This window comes from Cebidichthys violaceus, unplaced genomic scaffold (genome assembly GCF_023349555.1).
Source record: "Cebidichthys violaceus isolate CVI_PGR_0920_01 unplaced genomic scaffold, fCebVio1.0.p SCAF_1, whole genome shotgun sequence".
NCBI classification, from domain to species: Eukaryota; Metazoa; Chordata; class Actinopteri; order Perciformes; family Stichaeidae; genus Cebidichthys; species Cebidichthys violaceus.
Window position 1 is genome coordinate 1359784 of NW_027176262.1, and position 21347 is coordinate 1381130.

Consider the following 21347-nt stretch of genomic DNA (forward strand, 5'->3'; position numbering starts at 1 on the left):
GATAAAGAAACAGATAAAAAGATAATCAGAGATAAAGAGAGAAAGAGAGATAAAGACATGAAGAGATAAAGAGATAAATAAAGAAAAATGAGATAAATAAAGAGATAAAAACATAAAGAGATAACGACATAGATAAAGAAACAGATAAAGAGATAAAGAAAGAGATAAATAGATAAAGAAACAGATAAAGAGATAAAGAAAGAGATGAAGAGATAAAGAAAGAGATAAAGAAACAGATAAAGAGATAAAGAGATAAACAGAGATAAAGAGAGAAAGAGAGATAAAGACATAAAGAGATAAATAAAGGGAAATGAGATAAATAAAGAGATAAAGAGATAAAGACATAAAGAGATAAAGAAACAGATAAAAAGATAATCAGAGATAAAGAGAGAAAGAGAGATAAAGACATGAAGAGATAAAGAGATAAATAAAGAAAAATGAGATAAATAAAGAGATAAAAACATAAAGAGATAACGACATAGATAAAGAAACAGATAAAGAGATAAAGAAAGAGATAAATAGATAAAGAAACAGATAAAGAGATAAAGAAAGAGATGAACAGATAAAGAAAGAGATAAAGAAACAGATAAAGAGATAAAGAAACAGATAAAGAGATAAAGAAAGAGATGAAGAGATAAAGAAAGAGATTAAGAGATAAAGAAACAGATGAAGACATAAAGAGATAAACAGAGATAAAGAGATAAATAAAGAAATAAAGAGATAAAGAGATGAATAAAGAGATAAAGAGAAAAATAAACAGATAAAGAAACAGATAAAGAAAGAGATAAAGAGATAAAGAAACAGATGAAGAGATAAAGAAAGAGATAAAGAAAGAGATAAAGAGAAAAATAAACAGATAAAGAAACAGATAAAGAAAGAGATAAAGAGATAAAGAAACAGATGAAGAGATAAAGAAAGAGATAAAGAAAGAGATAAAGAAACAGATAAAGAGATAAAGAAAGAGATAAAGAGATAAAGAAACAGATAAAGAGATAAAGAAAGAGATGAAGAGATAAAGAAAGAGATAAAGAAAGAGATTAAGAGATAAAGAAACAGATAAAGACATAAAGAGATAAATAAAGAAATAAAGAGATAAAGAGATGAATAAAGAGATAAAGAGAAAAAGAAACAGATAAAGAGAAAAAGAAACAGATAAAGAGATAAAGAGATAAATAAAGAGATAAAGAGATAAAGAGACAGACCACAGTTTATCCGTGATGTCTGATACGGTGGTCAGTGGTACTGGAGCTCCACAGGGAACTGTTCTGTCTCCCTTCCTGTTCACCTTGTACACCACTGACTTCCAGTACAACTCGGGGTCATGTCATCTGCAGAAGTTCTCTGATGACTCTGCAGTAGTTGGGTGTATAAGGGACGGACGGGAGGAGGAGTACAGGGCAGTAGTGGGTGACTTTGTGGAGTGGGCTGGTAGAAATCACCTGCTTCTGAACGTGGCCAAGACCAGAGAGATGGTGGTCGACTTCAGGAGGAGGACGACAGCTCCACAGCCACTGAGAGTTCTGGGAGAGGACGTGGACATGGTGGTGGAGGACAAGGTCCTGGGTGAACTGGAGGACCAACATCAACGCTGTGTACAAGAAGGGGATGAGTCAACTCTTCTTCTTGAGGAAACTTCGATCCTTCAACGTGTGCAGATGTTGGAGATGTTCTACCAGTCTGTTGAGGTCAGTGCGCTGTACTTCTCTGTAGTCTGCTGGGGGAGCAGCATTGGAGCCGGAGACACCAACAGACTTAAACTGGTTCAGAAGGCTCCATCATCGGCTGCAAACTGGACAGTCTGGACACTGAAGAAACTATCATCCATATTGGATAACCTGGACCACCCTCTCCACACACTGATCCAGATACAGGAGAACATTCCTGCAATAAGACTTCATAAGTGTTATTAATAAAGTGTCTGTCTGTCATATATATTTAGTTAATATATTGAATATTTACAGTCAACAGTAAAGGAGGACTCTGAGTCTCTTTCTGTCTGCAGGCTGTTTGGACAGATGTTCTGAGGAGAGACAGACGCTGCACATCTGGACTGCTGTTGTTGAGGAAACACCTTAGGGGGTCTCTACCTGGCCCCAGACCCGAGGACAACCAGAGGAGACCAGGAGGACCAGGTCTGGGTTTGTTTATCAGCAGCTCAATAATAAATGCTTTATTTAAACACGTTTTAATCTCAATTATGAAATGATTCATTCACATTTAAACTAATCAAAAGTGTTTAGAGATAAAGGACCGAACCTGAACCTGAAGGGTTAAAGCCCACAATGTGGTCTCGCTGTACCACACACACACATACACACACACACACACACACACACACACACACACTCACTCACACACACACACACACACACACACACACACACACACACCTGACCCCGCCCCTCCGGACCAGCTTCACTGCAGCAGCGAGTTCTCTGTCCGAGGAGGAAGAAGTTCCCTCAGTTTGTTTCGAAGCCGAGCAGGACGGACCGGGTCCGGAACCAGCTCTACCCGGGTCCTCTGATCCGGAGACAGGAACAAAAGGACAGCGGGACCTTTATTGGGAAAGTTCGGGTCTCTGTCGGGCTCGAATCGGGACTTGCTGCTGGGTTACTGGTCTCAGGGTCTCGGTCCTCCGGGTCGGTTCCTCTGGACCCACGAGGTTCTGAAGAACCCTGAACTCACCGCGTGAATCCGTGTTTTCATTCAGCACGCGCTTCTTCCGAGGACGCGCGCACAGACAGACGGGTCGATTGATTGATTGATTGATTGATTGATTGACAGGTCATGTGTAGAGTCCTGTTCTCATCATGGACCTTCCTCCTCCTCTGATGATGATGATGATGATGATGATGAAGGTCAGTTTCACAGTCAGCTCATTCACCAATAATCAATACAAAACTATTTTAACTTCAATCAGCATTTTTTTTTAAATAAATCAATCAGTAACGTTGTTTTAATATTGATATTTTTATTGATTGATGTATTTCTTATTGTTTTATTTTCAAAACAAAAGCTCAAATCCAGCCTGTTGTTGTTCCAATGCTTGTTCTTCTTCTCTGATTATTTGGACTGAGGTAGGATAACAGGGTTCTGTTTATGGAGCAGGAGGTCCAGGGACAGGAAGTCCTCCAGCTGAGGCTCACATGAGATCTGGTTCAGGTTTTAGTTGGAGGTCTACAGGTTCACGTTCAGAGACAGGAATTCCTCCAGCTGAGGCTCACATGAGATCTGGTTCAGGTTTTAGTTGGAGGTCTAGAGGTTCACGTTCAGAGACAGGAAGTCCTCCAGCTGAGGCTCACATACGATCTGGTTCAGGTCTAGGGGTTCACATGTGGGTGACAGATTTCTCCGTCTGCTGCCACGTCTCAGACCACAAAAGCCTTCATGTTCTCACATGGACTACATTACCCATGAGCTTCAGCGAGTCAGAGGAGATAACAGTAACATGAGGTTACTGAATTCATTCCAGCTGCAGATTGTATGTTTCCTGGTGAAATGCATCGTGGGAGATGAAGTTCACCTTCTTTTAGCTTCACAGCTCATATTTTAATATTGATCCAACTGATAAGAATAATAACAGTTTGATCACAGCAGCATCTAGTGGACGTCAGAGGAAGTGACGTCACTCAGCTAGGAGGCTGCTGATTGGTTAAAGAACTGATTGATTGATTGGTTGGTTGGTTGGTTGGTTGTTGTGTTTTTCAGATGTCTTCCAGCAGCAGAGTGACGGAGACCTTCAGAGGAACCAGAACCAGACGTTACGCCATCAACCCTCTGGGACACAAGTGGACTCACCACAACATCACCTACAGGTGGAGATCAATACTAGTACTAATAATACTAGTACTAATACATGAAAGTATATCAATCAGTGAGCAAATATGAATCCAGAACATTTAGTTTGAGATTTTACTTTGTACACACCACAAGTACTCTAGGAGGTCTGGATGAGGTCTAGGAGGTCTGGCTTAGGTTTAGGAGGTCTGGCCAAGGTCTTGCTGAGGTATAGGAGGTCTAGGATCTCTGTCTGAGGTCTGGCCGAGGTCTAGGAGGTCTGGCTGAGTTTTGGGGGGTCTGGCTGAGTTTTGGGGGGTCTGGCTGAGGTGTAGGAGGTCTGGTTGAAGTCTAGAATGTTTGGCTGAAGTGTAGAAGGTCTGGCTGAGGTGTAGGAGGCCTGGGTGAAGTCTAGGAGGTCTGGGTGAAGTCTAGGAAGTCTAGCTGAAGAGTAGGAGGTCTGGCTGAGGTGTAGGAGGTCTGGCTGAAGTCTAGGAGGTCTGGCTGAAGAGTAGGAGGTCTGGCTGAGGTGTAGGAGGTCTGGCGGAAGTCTAGGATGTCTGACTGAGGTTTAGGAGGTCTGGCTGAGGTCTAGGAGGCCTGGTTGAGGTTTAGGAGGTCTGGTTGAGGTCTAGGATGTCTGGCTGAAGTCTAGGAGGTCTGGCTGAAGTCTAGGAGGTCTGGTTGAGGTCAAGGAAGTCTGGCTGAAGTCTAGAAGGTCTGGTTGAGGTCTAGGAGGTCTGGCTGAAGTTAAGGAGGCCTGGTTGAGGTTTAGGAGGTCTGGTTGAGGTCTAGGAGGTCTGGCTGAAGTCTAGGAGGCCTGGTTGAGGTTTAGGAGGCCTGGTTGAGGTTTAGGAGGCCTGGTTGAGGTTTAGGAGGTCTGGTTGAGGTCTAGGAGGTCTGGCTGAAGTCTAGGAGGTCTGGTTGAGGTGTGTTGGTTGTTGGTACCTGCGTACATGTTTATATGGTGATGGTCCAGAGCTTCAGGGGTCTCTGGGTTCTGGGGTACCAGATCCTCTACTCGGGGTCTGCTGGGTGCAGGGCTGAGATGAGAGGTGGACTCTGTGGACCAGCTGCAGGGTTGGGGTGTAGGAGGTCTGGCTGAAGTCTAGGAGGTCTGGCTGAAGAGTAGGAGGTCTGGCTGAGGTGTAGGAGGTCTGGCGGAAGTCTAGGATGTCTGACTGAGGTTTAGGAGGTCTTGCTGAGGTTTAGGAGGTTTGGCTGAGGTCTTTCTGAAATCTTGGAGGTCTGGCTGAAGTCTAGGAGGTCTGGCTGAAGTTTAGGAGCTCTGGCTGAAGTCTAGGAGGTCTGGTTGAAGTCTAGGAGGTCTGGCTGAAGTCTAGGAGGTCTGGCTGAAGTCTAGGAGGCCTGGTTGAGGTTTAGGAGGTCTGGTTGAGGTCTAGGAGGTCTGGCTGAAGTCTAGGAGGTCTGGTTGAGGTGTGTTGGTTGTTGGTACCTGTTTACATGTTTATATGGTGATGGTCCAGGGGTCTCTGGGTTCTGGGGTACCAGATCCTCTACTCGGGGTCTGCTGGGTGCAGGGCTGAGATGAGAGGTGGACTCTGTGGACCAGCTGCAGGGTTGGTTTGTTAGATCCTGTATTTCAGTTCTTTATCATCTTAAGTGTTTATCTTATTTATTTACAATAATTATTCTACTAAATGTGATAATCATCTCTCTGTCTCTCTCTCTGTCTCTCTCTCTCTGTTTCTCTCTCTCTCTGTCTCTCTCTGTCTCTCTCGCTGTCTCTCTCTCTCTCTCTCTCTCTCTCTCTCTCGCTCTGTCTCTCTCTCTCTCTGTCTCTCTCGCTGTCTCTCTCTCTCTCTCTCTCTCTCTCTCTCTCTCTCTCTCTCTCTCTGTCTCTCTCTGTCTCTCTCTGTCTCTCTCTCTCTGTCTCTCAGGATCCTAGCGTTTCCTAACACTCTGAATGTTGAGGACACTAGGAAGGCCATCAGCATCGCCTTCACTAAGTGGAGCGACGTGTCTCCTCTCACCTTCACCGAGGTGACCGATGGCAACGCCACCGCTGACATCACCGCCGCTGACATCACCATTGGTAGGCAGACAGGAAGTGGAGGAGTTTCAAAATAAAACCCAGACAAACAAAAGGAGGAAGACAGACACTAGTTTAATGTGTATTAATACGTGTTTTGTGTCCTGTGTGTGTGTGTGTGTGTGTGTGTGTGTGTGTGTGTGTGTGTGTGTGTGTGTGTGTGTGTGTGGGGGGGGGGGGGGGGGGGGTGCATTAGGTTTCTACACCTTTAACCACACTGACTGCTGGTGGTCTCCTCTCCACCCGTGTTTCGATGGTCTGAACGGTGAACTGGCTCACGCCTTCCTGCCGCCGAGAGGAGAAATCCACTTTGACAACCACGAGTTCTGGATCCTCGGCAAGTCCAGGTTCAGCTGGAAACAAGGTACAAGTACACAGTATACAGGTGTAGTATATGAGACGGGAGTACTACAGTATATAGTGTAGTATATGAGACGGGAGTACTACAAGTTGTCCAGTTTTATTACTATCAGCCTTCGAAATGAGTGCAATGCATGGTGGGTAGTATGTTCGTCTGACTGTGTGAGACGTGGACATGTTTTTAATTAGTTCATATCTGACTTTAACATGTGACTCTACAGGTGTTGGTCATGTGACTCTCTACAGGCGTTGATCATGTGACTCTCTACAGGTGTTGGTCATGTGACTCTCTACAGGTGTTGGTCATGTGACTCTGCAGGTGTTGGTCATGTGACTCTCTACAGGTGTTGGTCATGTGACTCTCTACAGGTGTTGGTCATGTGACTCTGCAGGTGTTGGTCATGTGACTCTCTACAGGTGTTGGTCATGTGACTCTACAGGTGTTGGTCATGTGACTCTCTACAGGTGTTGGTCATGTGACTCTGCAGGTGTTGGTCATGTGACTCTGCAGGTGTTGGTCATGTGACTCTGCAGGTGTTGGTCATGTGACTCTGCAGGTGTTGGTCATGTGACTCTCTACAGGTGTTGGTCATGTGACTCTCTACAGGTGTTGGTCATGTGACTCTACAGGTGTTGGTCATGTGACTCTCTACAGGCGTTGATCATGTGACTCTACAGGTGTTGGTCATGTGACTCTCTACAGGTGTTGGTCATGTGACTCTACAGGTCTTGATCATGTGACTCTCTACAGGTGTTGGTCATGTGACTCTACAGGTGTTGATCATGTGACTCTACAGGTGTTGATCATGTGACTCTACAGGTGTTGGTCATGTGACTCTACAGGTCTTGATCATGTGACTCTCTACAGGTGTCACTCGACAGAGACGGCCCTCCTTGCGGTGACAGAGTCGCTTCACGCCGCGAGAGCTAACTCTCTCTCCTCTGTCCTGATTCTCCTGGACTTGTCTGCGGCGTTTGACACTGTGAACCATCAGATCCTCCTCTCATCCCTCGAGGAGATGGGCGTCTCAGGCTCTGCACTCTCCCTGTTTGCATCCTACCTGACGGGTCGATCCTACCAGGTGACCTGGAGGGGGGCCGTGTCGGAACCACGCATGCTGACTACGGGGGTTCCGCAAGGGTCAGTCCTGGGCCCCCTTCTCTTCTCGCTCTACACAACATCTCTGGGTTCTGTTATTCGCTCGCATGACTTCTCCTACCATTGTTATGCCAATGACACCCAGGTGGTCTTGTCATTTCCCCCCGGTGACACCCAAGTGGAGACGCGCATCGCTGCCTGTTTGGCTGACATCTGGAAGTGGATGACGACACACCACCTCAAGCTCAACCTAGACAAAACTGAGCTACTGTTCCTCCCGGGGAAGGGTTGCCCGCACCGGGACCTGTCCATCACCATTGATGATACCGTGGTGACGCCAACTCGGACTGCGAGGAACCTGGGTGTGACCCTGGATGACCAACTGTCATTCTCGGCAAACATTTCATCCGTTACACGCTCCTGCAGATTCCTGCTCTACAATATCAGGAGGACTCGTCCCTTCCTGACTGACGAGACGGCGCAGGTTCTCATCCAGGCTCTTGTCATCTCCCGCCTGGACTACTGCAACTCTCTACTCGCCGGAGCCTCGGCGTCGGCCATCAAACCTCTGGAGCTCGTCCAGAAAGCCGCAGCTCGCCTGGTGTTCAATCGCCCCAAGTTCTCCCACACAACTTCCTTTCTCCGTTCTCTACACTGGCTACCTGTAAGAGCTCATCCAGTTTAAGACTCTGGTGCTAGCCTACAGGGCAGTGAAAGGAACAGCTCCTTCCTATCTCCAGGCCATGGTCAAGTCCTACACCCCCGCCCGACCACTTCGCTCTGCTGCCTCGGGGCGATTGGTCGCCCCGTCACTCAGAAGTCCTGGCGGCCGATCGACCCGGTCACGGCTGTTTCCTGTCCTGGTTCCTCAGTGGTGGAATGAACTTCCCACTGACGTCAGGACAGCGGAGTCGCTGCCCATCTTTCGGCGCAGGCTGAAAACCCACCTCTTCAGGAAGTGCTACCCTGAGTCTTCCACTTAGCACTTATTGTTTTCATACTAGCTTGTTGCACTTATTGTATTCGTATTACTTATAGCACTAACTGTTTCTCTTGTTTCTGTACTTTGGCTCTGAGTTCTGCTCTGCTTCAGGCTCTTAGATGCTTGTTTAAAGGAAATGTACTTATGACTTCTGGTGACTAGTAGTTCTTTTGATTACCAATGTTGATGCACTTATTGTAAGTCGCTTTGGATAAAAGCGTCTGCTAAATGACTGTAATGTAATGTGTTGGTCATGTGACTCTACAGGTGTTGGTCATGTGACTCTCTACAGGTGTGTGGCTGAATGACCTGGTCCAGGTGGCGGCTCATGAGATCGGTCACGCTCTCGGTTTGTGGCACTCCAGAGACCTTCAGGCTCTGATGCATCCTAATGCTACGTACACGGGTCAGAGGAACGTGGCCCAGGACGACGTGTGGGGCATCCAGAGGCTCTATGGTAACACCCAGCACTTCCTGTGGGAGTTTCACAATAAAGGTCACTCAGTATCTGCATGTTATCAGAAACACAAAGTTGTTAAAGAACCATTTCTGAATTCATGTTGTGGAAACTCTGTAAATACATGTGAATACTTTCTCCAGTACTCTTACCATAGTAAAGGATATGATACTTCCTGCAGTACTCTTACTATAGTAAAGGTTGTGATACTTCCTGCAGTACTCTTACCATAGTAAAGGTTGTGATACTTCCTGCAGTACTCTTACTATAGTAAAGGTTGTGATACTTCCTGCAGTACTCTTACTATAGTAAAGGATGTGATGCTTACTATACTACTCATAGTACAGGTTGTGATACTTCCTGTAGTACTGTTACCACAGTAAGGGCTGTGATTCTTGCTGTCTGTCCACAGGTTGTCTGGATTTGAATCTATCTATTATCTATGATACTTGCTGTAGTACTTATAGTACAGGCTGTGATACTTCCTGCAGAACTCTTACCACAGTACAGGTTGTGATTCTTGCTGTCCGTCCACAGGTTGTCTGGATAAGAAGCGGGTCTGTGGTCCGTGGGCTCGTCTGGGTTTCTGTGAGCGGAGGAGAACCTTCATGAAGAAGAACTGTCCTCAGAGATGTGATCTCTGTTACGGTGAAGCTCAACCCTGATTGTCTCTCTGAGGTCCGTCTCTCGTCTCTGGTTTAAATCTCACTTCCTGTCTCCCAGAGCCTTTGGAGGCGGTTGCCACGCCAACGCCGCCTCCGGCCAACGTCAAGATCAAGATGGTTCCTCGAGGGAAGGTGGTCGGGTTCCGCTGTGGAACCAAGAACCTCCGCTCACCGCCCAAAGTCAGGTCAGCTGATCACCACTAATACTAATGATTATCTATTCCATTATTCAGTTTATACAATGACATCAAAGAGATCAAATGTATCAAGTTTACGTCGACAGAAACATTTTAATATTTTATTACTTCTGTTATAAATAACAACGTTTGTTCTTCAGCTTTGACAAACAGCTTTGGCAACTCCACCCACGAGGAAGATCATGAGATGTGATTAAAAGCTCTGGAGACAACAAGATATGTCTGAGTGTAGAATTGATGAACTAGTGAAACAGTGGAACAGTGGGAATAATGGAACAGTGGGAACAGAACAGTGGTGCAGTGGGAACAGTGGAGTAGTGGAACAGTGGGAGCAGTGGAACAGTGGAGTAGTGGGAATAATGGGAGCAGTGGTGGAGTGGGAACAGTGGAACAGTGGTGGAGTGGGAGCAGTGGTGGAGTGGGAGCAGTGGGAGCAGTGGTGGAGTGGGAGCAGTGGGAGCAGTGGTGGAGTGGGAACAGTGGTGGAGTGGGAACAGTGGTGGAGTGGGAACAGTGGGTGCAGTGGTAGAGTGGGAACAGTGGGAGCAGTGGTGGAGTGGGAACAGTGGAACAGTGGTGGAGTGGGAACAGTGGGAACAGTGGTGGAGTGGGAACAGTGGAACAGTGGTGGAGTGGGAAAAGTAGGAGCAGTGGAACAGTGCTGCAGTAGTATAGTAGGAACTAAACCACGTCAGGTGGAATTGTGGCTTTAGTCTCACCATCAGTGGAGGAAAGTTCATGGGGAAAGAAAAGATTGTGAAACCTAAACCATCTCTTCCGTCTCTTCTCTTTGCGGCTCTGTTTTCTTCAGCTGGTATAAAGACGGCGAGCAGATCTTGACCTCCATCCCCGGTTACATCGTCATGAAGGACCGAGACCTCCGCATCGTCGCCAACGAGTTCAACGAGGGCGTTTACACCTGTCGCATCCACCGCCGGGGAGACGTCGTGTCCGCCAACTCCTGGTCCATCCGACTGAAGCCAGACCCGCCCTCCAACATCTGAGGACCAGGACCAGGACCAGGATGGAGGACAAAACCATGAATAACGAGATGAAGGGAGGTGCTGGTTTTAACTTTTGTAGAATGACAGATTGATACGTTTGGATCTGTGGAGCTGCAGAACATCAGATGTTCAATGTCCTCTGATCTCAAAGCAGGAAGTTCAGAACATGTTTGGATCTTTTTACATGACTTCTGGTGGTTTGTTCAACACATGTAGAGTTTCTCTAAAAGCTCTGAGACCAGACGGTTAAGGACACCTGTCCTTGTAATCCTCAAGGTATGACATCATGTCCTCCTAATCCTGCAGGACCTCTTTGAAGTATAGAAATGTTAGCATGATGTCGTGTCCTCATAATGAAGTAAAATAAATACGGTACATATTCTGTAAATGTGACCGCAGCAGCTTGTTTATTATTAACACATATCTACCTTTAACAGTTTGACCCTCAGGGCCACCGTACGTTTTATTGTGTTAAGTGTTATAAACCTGTTATTACATGTTTATTAATGTCACTGCAGTTATTGCTTTAATCACATTAAAATAATAATTAGAATAATAAATAATCCTGGTTTAAAGTATTGTTTCACCTTATGAGTGTATATATATATATATAAAAAATTACTTTAAAGAGTACGTTTTTACATATTTGTTATTATTTCTGTCACAATGTGAATTTAATATTTAATAGTAATGAGATATTTAACATTTTTAATAAATGTAAGAGATTAAAAAGTACACATTGTATCCAAACAGCACCACCTAGTGGTTACTGGACACGTTGCTTCTGATCAAGGAGACAACGAAATGTTTCATTATTAAATCACAAAGAAGTAGTTTAATGTAGTACTATGTAGTACTGGATACATGTAGTACTACATGTACCCAGTATACTACGTGTTTCCAGTGTACTATGTGTACCCAGTACTACATGTAGATTTATTAACAATAACGTTGAGACATGAAAAACAAACATGGCGTCCTTCTTCTTCAAATGAAACTTTATTGATGAACACGATGGATCAGGTGACGCTGCACACGGTGCAAACACACCTTCTACACCTCTAACCTTCTGATTCAAAAGACCTTCATCATCTCTATAGGGGTGTGTGTGTGTGTGTGTGTGTGTGTGTGTGTGTGTGTGTGTGTGTGTGTGTGTGTGTGTGTGTGTGTGTGCAGCTGGAATGTAAAGAGTCCAGATAGACATCAATAACGTTGGTCCTGAACCAGGTGGACTATGAGCCCCCCCCCCCCCTCCTGTGAACCCCACCCCCTCCGTGAGCTGATAAGGTGGAATCAGAGGGGGCGGGGCTAAAGCACAGGTAAACACAGAAAGGCACACGTGAGGCTTTTAGAAGGTCAGAGAGGCCTTAAATCGACACAGATAAGGGGGGGGGGGGGGGGCAGGGGCGGATTCAAGGGGCGGGTCCAGGGCTCCAGGGGGCGGGGCCTGTGGGTTTGTTTGGTTGTCTGTGGGCTGCAGACGGCTGTCAGAGGTCAGGAATGTTCCGGTTGGTTCGGGTTAGGGGGCGGGTTCATTGTCTGGCCCCGCCCCCTGCCTGTGACGTCATTACATGCCCATCCTGATGCTCTGGATGATCTGGAAGATGGCTGTAAACAAACATTATTATTATTATTATTATTATTATTATAGATAGGATCAATGGTCACTAACAGGTCTCTGACGAGTTCTTTCTTTTGTTTCAACTGGCTATAAGCCCCGCCCCTCATCTGACGTCAGAGGGGCGTGGCTACACAAAACACGTGACAATATGAAAACATTGTTATTAATCTGTTAGAAGTGTTTCACTAAATAAACAAATATTATAAAGCAACAATGAATGACATGATCGAGAGTTAGACTTTAATATTCATCATCAGGTGGAGAGCAGCGCCGTCGACGGTTCGACCCCCGTCTCCGTCTAGTCTCACGTCAACGTGTCCTTGAGCAAGACACTTCACCCCAGAACATGTCCCGTAGTGACGTGTGTGAATGTGAGCGGTAAGTCGCTTAAAGCGTCCGCTAAATGACTGTAACGTGATCACGTGATAGGAGGAAGAGGAGGAAGGGGAGGAGTCACCTGATCCACAGACGACGAAGATGAAGAGAGCAAGAAGCCACGGACCAACTCCTTTATCCTCAGTGACACTCCTCTGGAACACGAACACACACACACACACACACACACACACACACACACACACACACACACACACACACACAGTTAGTATCTGATCAGAAGATCATTGATTATAAAGACTTTCTTCTTCCTGTTACATCATCACCAGTCACTGATGACATCATCACCAGTCACTGCTTCATTGATATTATTGATTATTGATCAGCTGAGTTTACTGTTCATCATATAAACATGACTGTTATTAATAACAAACCACTTCCTGTTCCACCACGTTAACTGGGACCCTGTAGACCTGCTGGTGGACCCAGTCTAACCAGGTCTGGTGGACCCAGTCTAACCAGGTCTCTGGTACTGGTGTTGAACTGGTATTGTTGACCCACTATAACCAGTACTGGAGGACTCACCACTGACTTGTATATGTAAACCTATAGACCCAGTCTAACCAGTGTTCCCAGTCTAACCTGGTCCTCTAGAACCAGTACTGGAGGACTCAGTACAAACTGGTCTCTAGACCTGCTGGTGGACCCAGGCTAACCAGTGTTCCCAGTATCAACCAGTATCGGTGGACTCACCACTGACTTGTATATAAAACCTGGTCTGTAGACCTGGTCTGGTGGACCCAGTATAAACCAGTATCGGTGGACTCACCACTGACTTGGCCACGTTTCCTCTCAGAGTGATGTTCTTGCTGTGCTTCTCGTTCGCCATCCGGATCCTCTGTTTAGCCACCATCTTGTCGTCTTCTTCTTCTTCTTCTTCTGTTTCTAGTAGATTGTTTTATTCCGAAGCAGCTGCAGCTTCTTCTTCTTCTTCGTCTTCTTCTTCTTCTTAATATTCTTCTTCTTTTTCTTCTTCCTCTTCTTCTCCGTCTCGTCTCGTGACGCTACTGGGAGCTCCTCTCTCTTGTCGACGTACTCAAAAATATGAAGCTCCGCCCCCAACACGGACACTTCCGGAGTAAAGCGACTGTGTGTCAAAATAACACTTCCTGCGCACTCTTTCAAAGTAAAGTAGTATTATGTGTCGTGTGTCGTCAATATGTTTATTACGTTATCTAACAATTAAAGACATGCAGGTTCAATTATTTGAGTAAAGTTACATTTAGTTTGAGCTGAAACCTTCTTTGATTATTAATATTATTGATTCACTGAATGTAGTTTTACTTCAGTAAAAGTATTAATACCACGGTGTAGAAATACTCAGGTACAAGTACTGCATTCAACATCTTACTGAAGTAAAAAGTACAAAAGTGTTGTTAGTAATATTAATGTAAAGCAGTATAAGTACAATATTTACTCTGACATGTAGTAGAAGTAGGAAGTAGCAGAAACTAAAAAAAGTATTTTCCTTAAAAACACACGGTGCTTTACTTTGGAAACAGAAGTGACGTCACCCTCGGTTGCTCTCCGACAACTTGACGCCGCTTTAAACGTAACAAACGTAATAAACGTGTAAAATAAACCTTTTCTGTACTCATTGAAGACAGCGCGTGTGATCGGCGGTGAAAGCGACAGAATTTATGTCAGAATATTAAAATAAATTAAAAAGGAGATGTTTTTAAATGACGTGTAGAAGAAAAGAGCGGACTGTACGCTGATGTGGCACTGATCAGAGACACGCCTACTGCTGACGTATTTCCGGTAGACGGCTTTTCTTCTTCCGGTAACACGTAAACATGGCGCCCCCCATCCCGCTGCTAGCAGGTGGGTACTTTTAGTTTTAATGAAACAGTTTGTTGTGTTTTTAAGGTGACGTCACCGATACTATTACCGAACCACCGGCTACCGGAAAAGATCAAAGAGGCAGAGATCAGGCGCGCGCATGTCAGCGACCCTGATTCTCGTCAGTTGGTTTGGCGCCAAACTCCGTGTAAAATGTGTCGTTTTCTGTTGATTTGTCTTTTAACAGATAAATACACGTCCTAAAGAAAAGTAGAGACGTCATTAGAATCAGTAGATTCTACTGATTTATTCGGCTTAATAAAATTCACAAGCAACAGTCCAGAATGTTAAAAAATCATCTTCTAAAACGCGATCACGCGCTCCTGAAGCGCACATCACCTGAGAGTGAAATAGACCCGGAGCGGATATAAACAGTGAGAGAAGTAGTGAAATGATTTCTGTTTTAAACATTAAATGTGTGCCGAATGGACGAGACGCACGAGCTGGTTCAGGACAAGTCTTCCATGTGAGTTAATGTGAGAGCTGCTCAGCCGGTCAGCACGGACATGTTTAATCTTCAGATGTCCTCCTGAAGTCTGGTTCACAGCTCATTCAGAGACGTTCAAGACTTAAAGAGAGAGTAGAATAATGATGGGAACTTTATAAGAGCTGAAGTAGATATAGAATATGAATGATGACAAAAAGCAGTAATACTGATAATGATGATATCTTTATTATTGATCACTTCAGCAGCAGATCAGTCTGATCAGGGTATGAATTATAATGATATGAATAGTGCTGGGTGTGTCACTGAAACTCATAATTGTGTGTGTGTGTGTGTGTGTGTGTGTGTGTGTGTGTGAGAGAGTGTGACTGTGACTGTGACTGTGTGTGTGTGTGTGTGTGTGTGTGTGTGTGTGTGTGTGTGTGTGTGTGTGTGTGACTCTGTGTGTGTGTGTGTGTGTGACTGTGACTGTGTGTGTGTGTGTGTGTGACTCTGTGTGTGTCTCTGTGTGTGTGTGTGTGTGTGTGTGTGTGTGTGTGTGTGTGTGTGTGTGTGTGTGTGTGTGTGTGTGACTCTGTGTGTGTGTGTGTGTGTGTGTGACTGTGACTGTGTGTGTGTGTGTGTGTGTGTGTGACTCTGTGTGTGTGTGTGTGTGTGTGTGTGTGTGTGTGTGTGTGAGTGACTGTGTGTGTGTGTGTGTGTGTGTGTGTGTGTGTGTGTGTGTGTGTTTCAGTGCGTGGGTCTGATGGTACCTCTCTCCTCTCTGGTCCTCCGTCATGTGAGCAGCACTCATCCTTCCAGAGGTAACACATCACTGCATTAGCATGTTACCTTAACAGGTGTAACAGGTGTAACAGTGTCTCCTGTCTCTGTGTCTCAGGGACTCTCGGTCCAGCAGGTGTGTCTCCTTCAGCAGAGACGGGACGCTGTTCGGCTGGTGCAACGGACTCAAGTAACTATTCTACAATATAATGATAATATTATGAACCCATAACAGGATGTGACGTCATAGAACTTAAACTTAAACAGTTAATTCACTTACATCTGTCTCTGTCTGTCTCTCAGTGTCTCTGTGGTGAAGTCTTCAGATGGCTCCATCGTCTCCACGTTGGACCTCCCGAAGACGTCTCTGCTGGATTTCTCTCCTCTCAACAACGTTCTGGTCACCTGGCAACCGTACAGCAGTAAGAACAGAGACAACAAGACAGTAATACTCAGTGGTGGCCGTCAGGACAGCTAAGACGTCTCTGAACACAGTCACAAAGTTATAGCTACTGTGTAATCTAATCGATTAGATATATATATATATATATATATATATATATATATATATATGTTTCACAAACCTCACATCTGACTGTGTGTGTGTGTGTGTGTGTGTGTGTGTGTGTGTGTGTGTGTGTGTGTGTGTGTGTGTGTGTGTGTGTGTGTGTGTGTGTGTGTCTGTCTCAGAGCCTAAAGACAGTGCTCAGGGTGAACCTAACCTCCAGCTGTGGGACTTACAGAGCGGTCAGCTGATCAAAGCTCTGTATCAGAAGAAGGTGGACTCATGGTGAGTGTGTGCACACACACACACACACACACACACACACACACACACACACACACACACACACACACACAGAAACAGTGTGTGTGTGTGTGTGTGTGTGTCATTCTGCAGCGCTGTGCTGTGATTGGCTACAGGTGTCCCAGCTGGTCTGAAGACGAGAAGCTGTCGGTGAGGAGCGTCAACAACGAGCTGCACTTCTACGAGAACAACGACTTCAGTAAGAAAACACGCGTTGACCCGACGCAGACCACTCCTCTCTGGTTGTAGACCAGGACCAGGATCAGATCCGCTCTGTCCAGCTGATGCCGTTTGTCTTTTCAGACCTGATCTCCAACAAGCTCCACATGCAGAAAGTGTCCGACTTCGTGTTGTCTCCCGGAGGTCCGCCCAGCAAGGTGAGCATCCAGCACTGAGAGAGTACGAGGTCTGAACCCTGATCCTGGTCCCATCCCGGTCCCTTCTGTCCCCTCCAGGTCGCGGTCTACGTCCCCGGCACTAAAGGAGCCCCCTCGTTTGTCCGTCTGTACCAGTACCCGGTGCTGGGAGGACCCACTGCTGCACTCGCCAACAAGAGCTTCTTCAAGGCCGACAGAGTCAGCATGCAGTGGAACAAGAAAGGTGGGGGAGCGGTCCTGGTCCTGGAGGTCCTGGTGGTCCTGGACCAGCAGTGTTTACTCTAGCATTCTTTGACTCCTACTGATTGGTTCCTGTCTCTCAGCCTCTGCAGTGTTGGTGACGGCGAGTACCGAGGTGGATAAAAGTGGAGCTTCTTATTACGGAGAGCAGACGCTTCACTTCCTGTCAGTGAGCGGAGAGACGGCTCTGGTTCAGCTACGTGAGACCTGCACTCTGTAGTCCACTACCTCATAGTGTAGTCCACTACCATATACTGGTCCACTAGTCCACTTCCTCATACAGTGGTCCACTTCCTCATATTGTAGTCCACTACCTCATACTGGTCCACTACCTCATACTGGTCCACTACCTTATACTGGTCCACTAGTCCACTTCCTCATACAGTGGTCCACTACCTCATAGTGTAGTCCACTACCATATACTGGTCCACTACCTTATACTGGTCCACTAGTCCACTTCCTCATACAGTGGTCCAGTTCCTCATACTGGTCCACTACCTCATTCTAGTCCACTACCTCATACTGGTCCACTACCTTATACTGGTCCACTAGTCCACTTCCTCATACAGTGGTCCACTTCCTCATACTGTAGTCCACTACCTCATACTGGTCCACTACCTTATACTGGTCCACTAGTCCACTTCCTCATACAGTGGTCCACTTCCTCATACTGTAGTCCACTTCCTCATACTGGTCCACTACCTCATTCTAGTCCACTAACTCATACTGGACCACTACCTCATACTGTAGTCCACTACCTCATACTGGACCACTACCTCATACTGTAGTCCACTACCTCATGCAGTGGTCCACTTTTTATTAATTATAATTATATATAATATCAGCAGCAGAAGTCTGAAGGATCAGGTCTTGATGTTGTGTCTCTCTGTTGGAACCAGAGAAGAACGGTCCCATCTACGACGTGGTCTGGAGTCCCAGCTCTACAGAGTTCTGCGTAGTCTATGGCTTCATGCCGGCCAAAGCCACCGTCTACAGCCTCAAGTGTGACCCGCTGTTCGACTTTGGAACCGGACCACGCAATGCCGCCTACTACAGGTGAGGATCCACCCGGTCCCGGTCTCTAGGGGGACGCCACAACACTTCCTGTTGAGGTGGTTTTCATGGAGCCAATCAGCAGCCTCCGAGCTGCACTTCTTCTAATGTCCACTAGAGGACAAACTCTGTGGACTTCATGATGAACCCCATGTTTGATCTGGTTTCAGTCCTCAGGGTCACATCCTGGTCCTGGCCGGCTTCGGGAACCTGCGGGGTCAGATGGAGGTCTGGGACACCAAGAAGTACAAACAGGTGAAGAAGAACAATATAATAACTGATAATGAAATGATGAGGATCTATGATTGAGCCCTGAGGAACTCCACGTGTCCTCCTGGTCCACTCTGATGAAGAGGTGAGTCACTTCCTGTCCTGAAGACCTCCAGGTACCGGCTTTAATCCAACCCATGTGTCCTCCCAGGTGTCCAAACCTCAGGCACCAGACGCCACACATTTCTCCTGGTGTCCGGACGGCGAGCACGTCGTCACGGCGACGTGTTCCCCCCGGCTGCGGGTCAGTAACGGGTTTAAGATCTGGCACTACACCGGCTCTGTGCTGCACAAACAGGACGCGGCGCCCGGCTCAGAGCTGTGGGAGGTCCGCTGGCAGCCGGTTCCCGAAGGCAGCTTCCCCGTGCGGCCCATCAAGTACCAGGCGGCGCCCAGCGAGCTGGGGACCACACAGGCCCCGCCCACTCAGGCCTACCGCCCACCTGCACTCAGACACCTGCCGGCCACGCCCAGCTCCAAACTGGTGAGGAACCAGTCCTGAACTGGTTTACCGTCCATCGCACACCTCAAATACGTACTTCAGTTCAGTACTAAATGTACTCGGTTACATTCCACCACTGGAATGTCCTCGCAAAAAGACGTGACGATGATGATGATGATGTTTGTTTCTGTCAGCATGAGGAGGAGCTTCCTCAGAACCTGCGTCCAGGAGAGAAAAGTGTCTCTAAATCAGCTCTGAAGAACCAGAAGAAACGAGAAGCCAAGAAAGCTAAACAGGTGACCTGATGTTGACCAATCACACGGCTCTAAAGTTAGGACCAGCTTAACTGATGTTAGCCAATCACACGGCTCTAAAGTTAGGACCAGCTTAACTGATGTTAGCCAATCACACGGCTCTAAAGTTAGGACCAGCTTACCTGATGTTAGCCAATCACACGGCTCTAAAGTTAGGACCAGCTTAACTGATGTTGGCCAATCACACAGCTTTTTTATTCAAAGACATTTACGTGATGTGTATTAATATTCAGTATTAAAATGATAATTATTGTGCAGGAGACGAAGCCTGAACCTGAACCTCCATCTGACCCCGCCCACATCAGTAACAGCCAATCGGAGCCGAGCAGTGGCGACCCCGAGACTGACAAGAAGATAAAGAACGTAAAGAAGGTGAAGATAAAGTCTTTGATTCATGAGCCGGTCCTGGTCTGGATCCATCAGCGTGTTCTGTGTTGTGGTTGGTCAGTGTGTTCTGTTGTGATTGGTCAGTGTGTTCTGTTGTGATTGGTCAGTGTGTTCTGTTGTGATTGGTCAGTGTGTTCTGTGTTGTGATTGGTCAGTGTGTTCTGTGTTGTGATTGGTCAGTGTGTTCTGTTGTGATTGGTCAGTGTGTTCTGTGTTGTGATTGGTCAGTGTGTTCTGTGTTGTGATTGGTCAGTGTGTTCTGTGTTGTGGTTGGTCAGTGTGTTCTGTGTTGTGATTGGTCAGTGTGTTCTGTGTTGTGATTGGTCAGTGTGTTCTGTGTTCTGATTGGTCAGTGTGTTCTGTGTTGTGATTGGTCAGTGTGTTTAGTGATGTGTTTGTGTCTCACAGAAACTTAAAGCCATCGAGGAGCTGAAGGATCAGCAGGCGTCTGGAAAAGTTCTGCAGAAAAACCAGGTGATACATATGTTAATACACGTTAATACACATGTTAATACACGTTAATACACATGTTAATACACGTTAATACACATGTTAATACACGTTAATACACATGTTAATACACGTTAATACACACGTTTATACACGTTAATACACACGTTTATACACACGTTTATACACACGTTTATACACGTTAATACACTCGTTATAGATTATTGATCAGCTCTGTATCTGAAGGTGTGTTTGATTTATTCAGCTGGAGAAGCTGCAGAAAGAGGATCAGTTGCTGAAGGAGCTGGAGGAGCTGCAGATCGAACAGTAGAGGGCTACAGGCCACGCCCCCTCCGTTCTCACACACACACACACCCACCCACACACACACACACACACACACACACACACACACACTGTGTCTTAAAGAAGTTGCATCTGTTTCTCAGTTTCTTGGTCTTCTTTACCGGACAGGTGAGGAGGGGCGGAGCTTAGGTGAGGAGGGTGTGTGGTCACGATTGACTCCTCCCACAGTCACGATCTGATTGGATATTTGGTTAGAGCATCAGTTCACTCCTCTTTCTGGAGGCTGCCCAAAGGAATTCTGGGAGTTGTAGTTTAGTGTGTGTGTGTGTGTGTGTGTGTGTGTGTGTGTTTGAAGCCCTGTTGCTATGCAACATGTGTACAGATGCTGAAGCTTTTGACAGTGTTCCTTTCAAAATAAAAGCCTGAATGAAACCATAAAGTTTGTTTTCAGTCATTTTGTTTCCAGAGTTCTCTTCATGAGACGTTCAAGGACCTCGGGTGTTCTGTGAACTGATAAAGTAGTAAAGTGTTGTTCATGTGTAAGTGACCTCAAAGGTCCACTTACTGTCTTCATCTGGAGCTTTCAACGACATGTCATGTTCTCCTCACTCTGGTCACATGACAGGAAGTTGTTCTTGGTGGAGATGAAGTGGACGAACAGGAAGTCACAGAAACAGTCACTTCCTGTTAGATCTGTAGGCTACTTCTATTTATTCATGTCTTTAATATATTATAACCAATTAAAATGATGTCATCGATGACCTCGTGTTCATGACGTCATACGGTACGTCGCAAGTCTCTTAATTGCATCCCCGTTTCCTTCACTTGTGTCCTTTCCTTGCGTCTTAGTCCCTCTTCAGCAACACCTTTGTGGGGAATCGTGGCTCCGTCCACGACACCAGAGTCCCGAAGAACAGCAGGATCTACAAAGAGGCTCTGAACCCCCCTCAGGTGAGTCTGATTCAAGTTCACATTCCCCAGAGCCAGCGGACCACGTCGGCTTTTAAAGCTCCACCACTTCCTGGAAGGCTGCTCTCGTG

At 46.3% G+C, this 21347-nt stretch overlaps 3 protein-coding genes across 3 annotated transcripts; 2 read left to right on the forward strand and 1 right to left on the reverse strand.

The window, feature by feature from the left end:
• Positions 1 to 2419: 2419 nt before the first annotated feature.
• Positions 2420 to 11146, forward strand: mmp23bb (matrix metallopeptidase 23bb). The gene is made up of 8 exons (XM_068707841.1): positions 2420 to 2858; positions 3709 to 3815; positions 5679 to 5833; positions 6027 to 6194; positions 8564 to 8728; positions 9266 to 9376; positions 9452 to 9578; positions 10402 to 11146. The coding sequence occupies exons 1-8, from the start codon at positions 2811 to 2813 to the stop codon at positions 10592 to 10594; spliced, it is 1074 nt and encodes a 357-aa protein (XP_068563942.1). The 5' UTR covers positions 2420 to 2810; the 3' UTR covers positions 10595 to 11146.
• Positions 11147 to 11574: 428 nt separating this feature from the next.
• Positions 11575 to 13658, reverse strand: serp1 (stress-associated endoplasmic reticulum protein 1). The gene is made up of 3 exons (XM_068705328.1): positions 13381 to 13658; positions 12673 to 12745; positions 11575 to 12202 (listed from the first exon to the last, which is right to left on the reverse strand). The coding sequence occupies exons 1-3, from the start codon at positions 13462 to 13464 to the stop codon at positions 12162 to 12164; spliced, it is 198 nt and encodes a 65-aa protein (XP_068561429.1). The 5' UTR covers positions 13465 to 13658; the 3' UTR covers positions 11575 to 12161.
• A 673-nt stretch (positions 13659 to 14331) lies between these two features.
• eif2a (eukaryotic translation initiation factor 2A) lies at positions 14332 to 20746 on the forward strand. The gene is made up of 16 exons (XM_068705316.1): positions 14332 to 14435; positions 15632 to 15701; positions 15779 to 15850; positions 15964 to 16082; positions 16351 to 16450; positions 16585 to 16667; positions 16772 to 16845; positions 16924 to 17068; positions 17169 to 17285; positions 17985 to 18141; positions 18309 to 18393; positions 18560 to 18892; positions 19045 to 19146; positions 19423 to 19536; positions 19960 to 20025; positions 20267 to 20746. The coding sequence occupies exons 1-16, from the start codon at positions 14408 to 14410 to the stop codon at positions 20330 to 20332; spliced, it is 1731 nt and encodes a 576-aa protein (XP_068561417.1). The 5' UTR covers positions 14332 to 14407; the 3' UTR covers positions 20333 to 20746.
• Positions 20747 to 21347: the final 601 nt, after the last annotated feature.

Excerpts from the sequence above, each read along its gene's own strand:
- mmp23bb (XM_068707841.1), top strand. The coding sequence starts at position 2,811 with ATGGACCTTCCTCCTCCTCTGATGATGATGATGATGATGATGATGAAG. Across the intron at positions 3,816-5,678 it reads CACCACAACATCACCTACAG|GATCCTAGCGTTTCCTAACA; the intron begins GTGGAGATCAAT and ends TCTGTCTCTCAG. Across the intron at positions 9,579-10,401 it reads CGCTCACCGCCCAAAGTCAG|CTGGTATAAAGACGGCGAGC; the intron begins GTCAGCTGATCA and ends TGTTTTCTTCAG.
- serp1 (XM_068705328.1), bottom strand. The coding sequence starts at position 13,464 with ATGGTGGCTAAACAGAGGATCCGGATGGCGAACGAGAAGCACAGCAAG. Across the intron at positions 12,746-13,380 it reads GAAACGTGGCCAAGTCAGTG|AGGAGTGTCACTGAGGATAA; the intron begins GTGAGTCCACCG and ends TTCGTGTTCCAG. Across the intron at positions 12,203-12,672 it reads CTTCGTCGTCTGTGGATCAG|CCATCTTCCAGATCATCCAG; the intron begins GTGACTCCTCCC and ends GTTTGTTTACAG.
- eif2a (XM_068705316.1), top strand. The coding sequence starts at position 14,408 with ATGGCGCCCCCCATCCCGCTGCTAGCAG. Across the intron at positions 14,436-15,631 it reads CCCCATCCCGCTGCTAGCAG|TGCGTGGGTCTGATGGTACC; the intron begins GTGGGTACTTTT and ends TGTGTGTTTCAG. Across the intron at positions 18,893-19,044 it reads CCACGCCCAGCTCCAAACTG|CATGAGGAGGAGCTTCCTCA; the intron begins GTGAGGAACCAG and ends TGTTTCTGTCAG.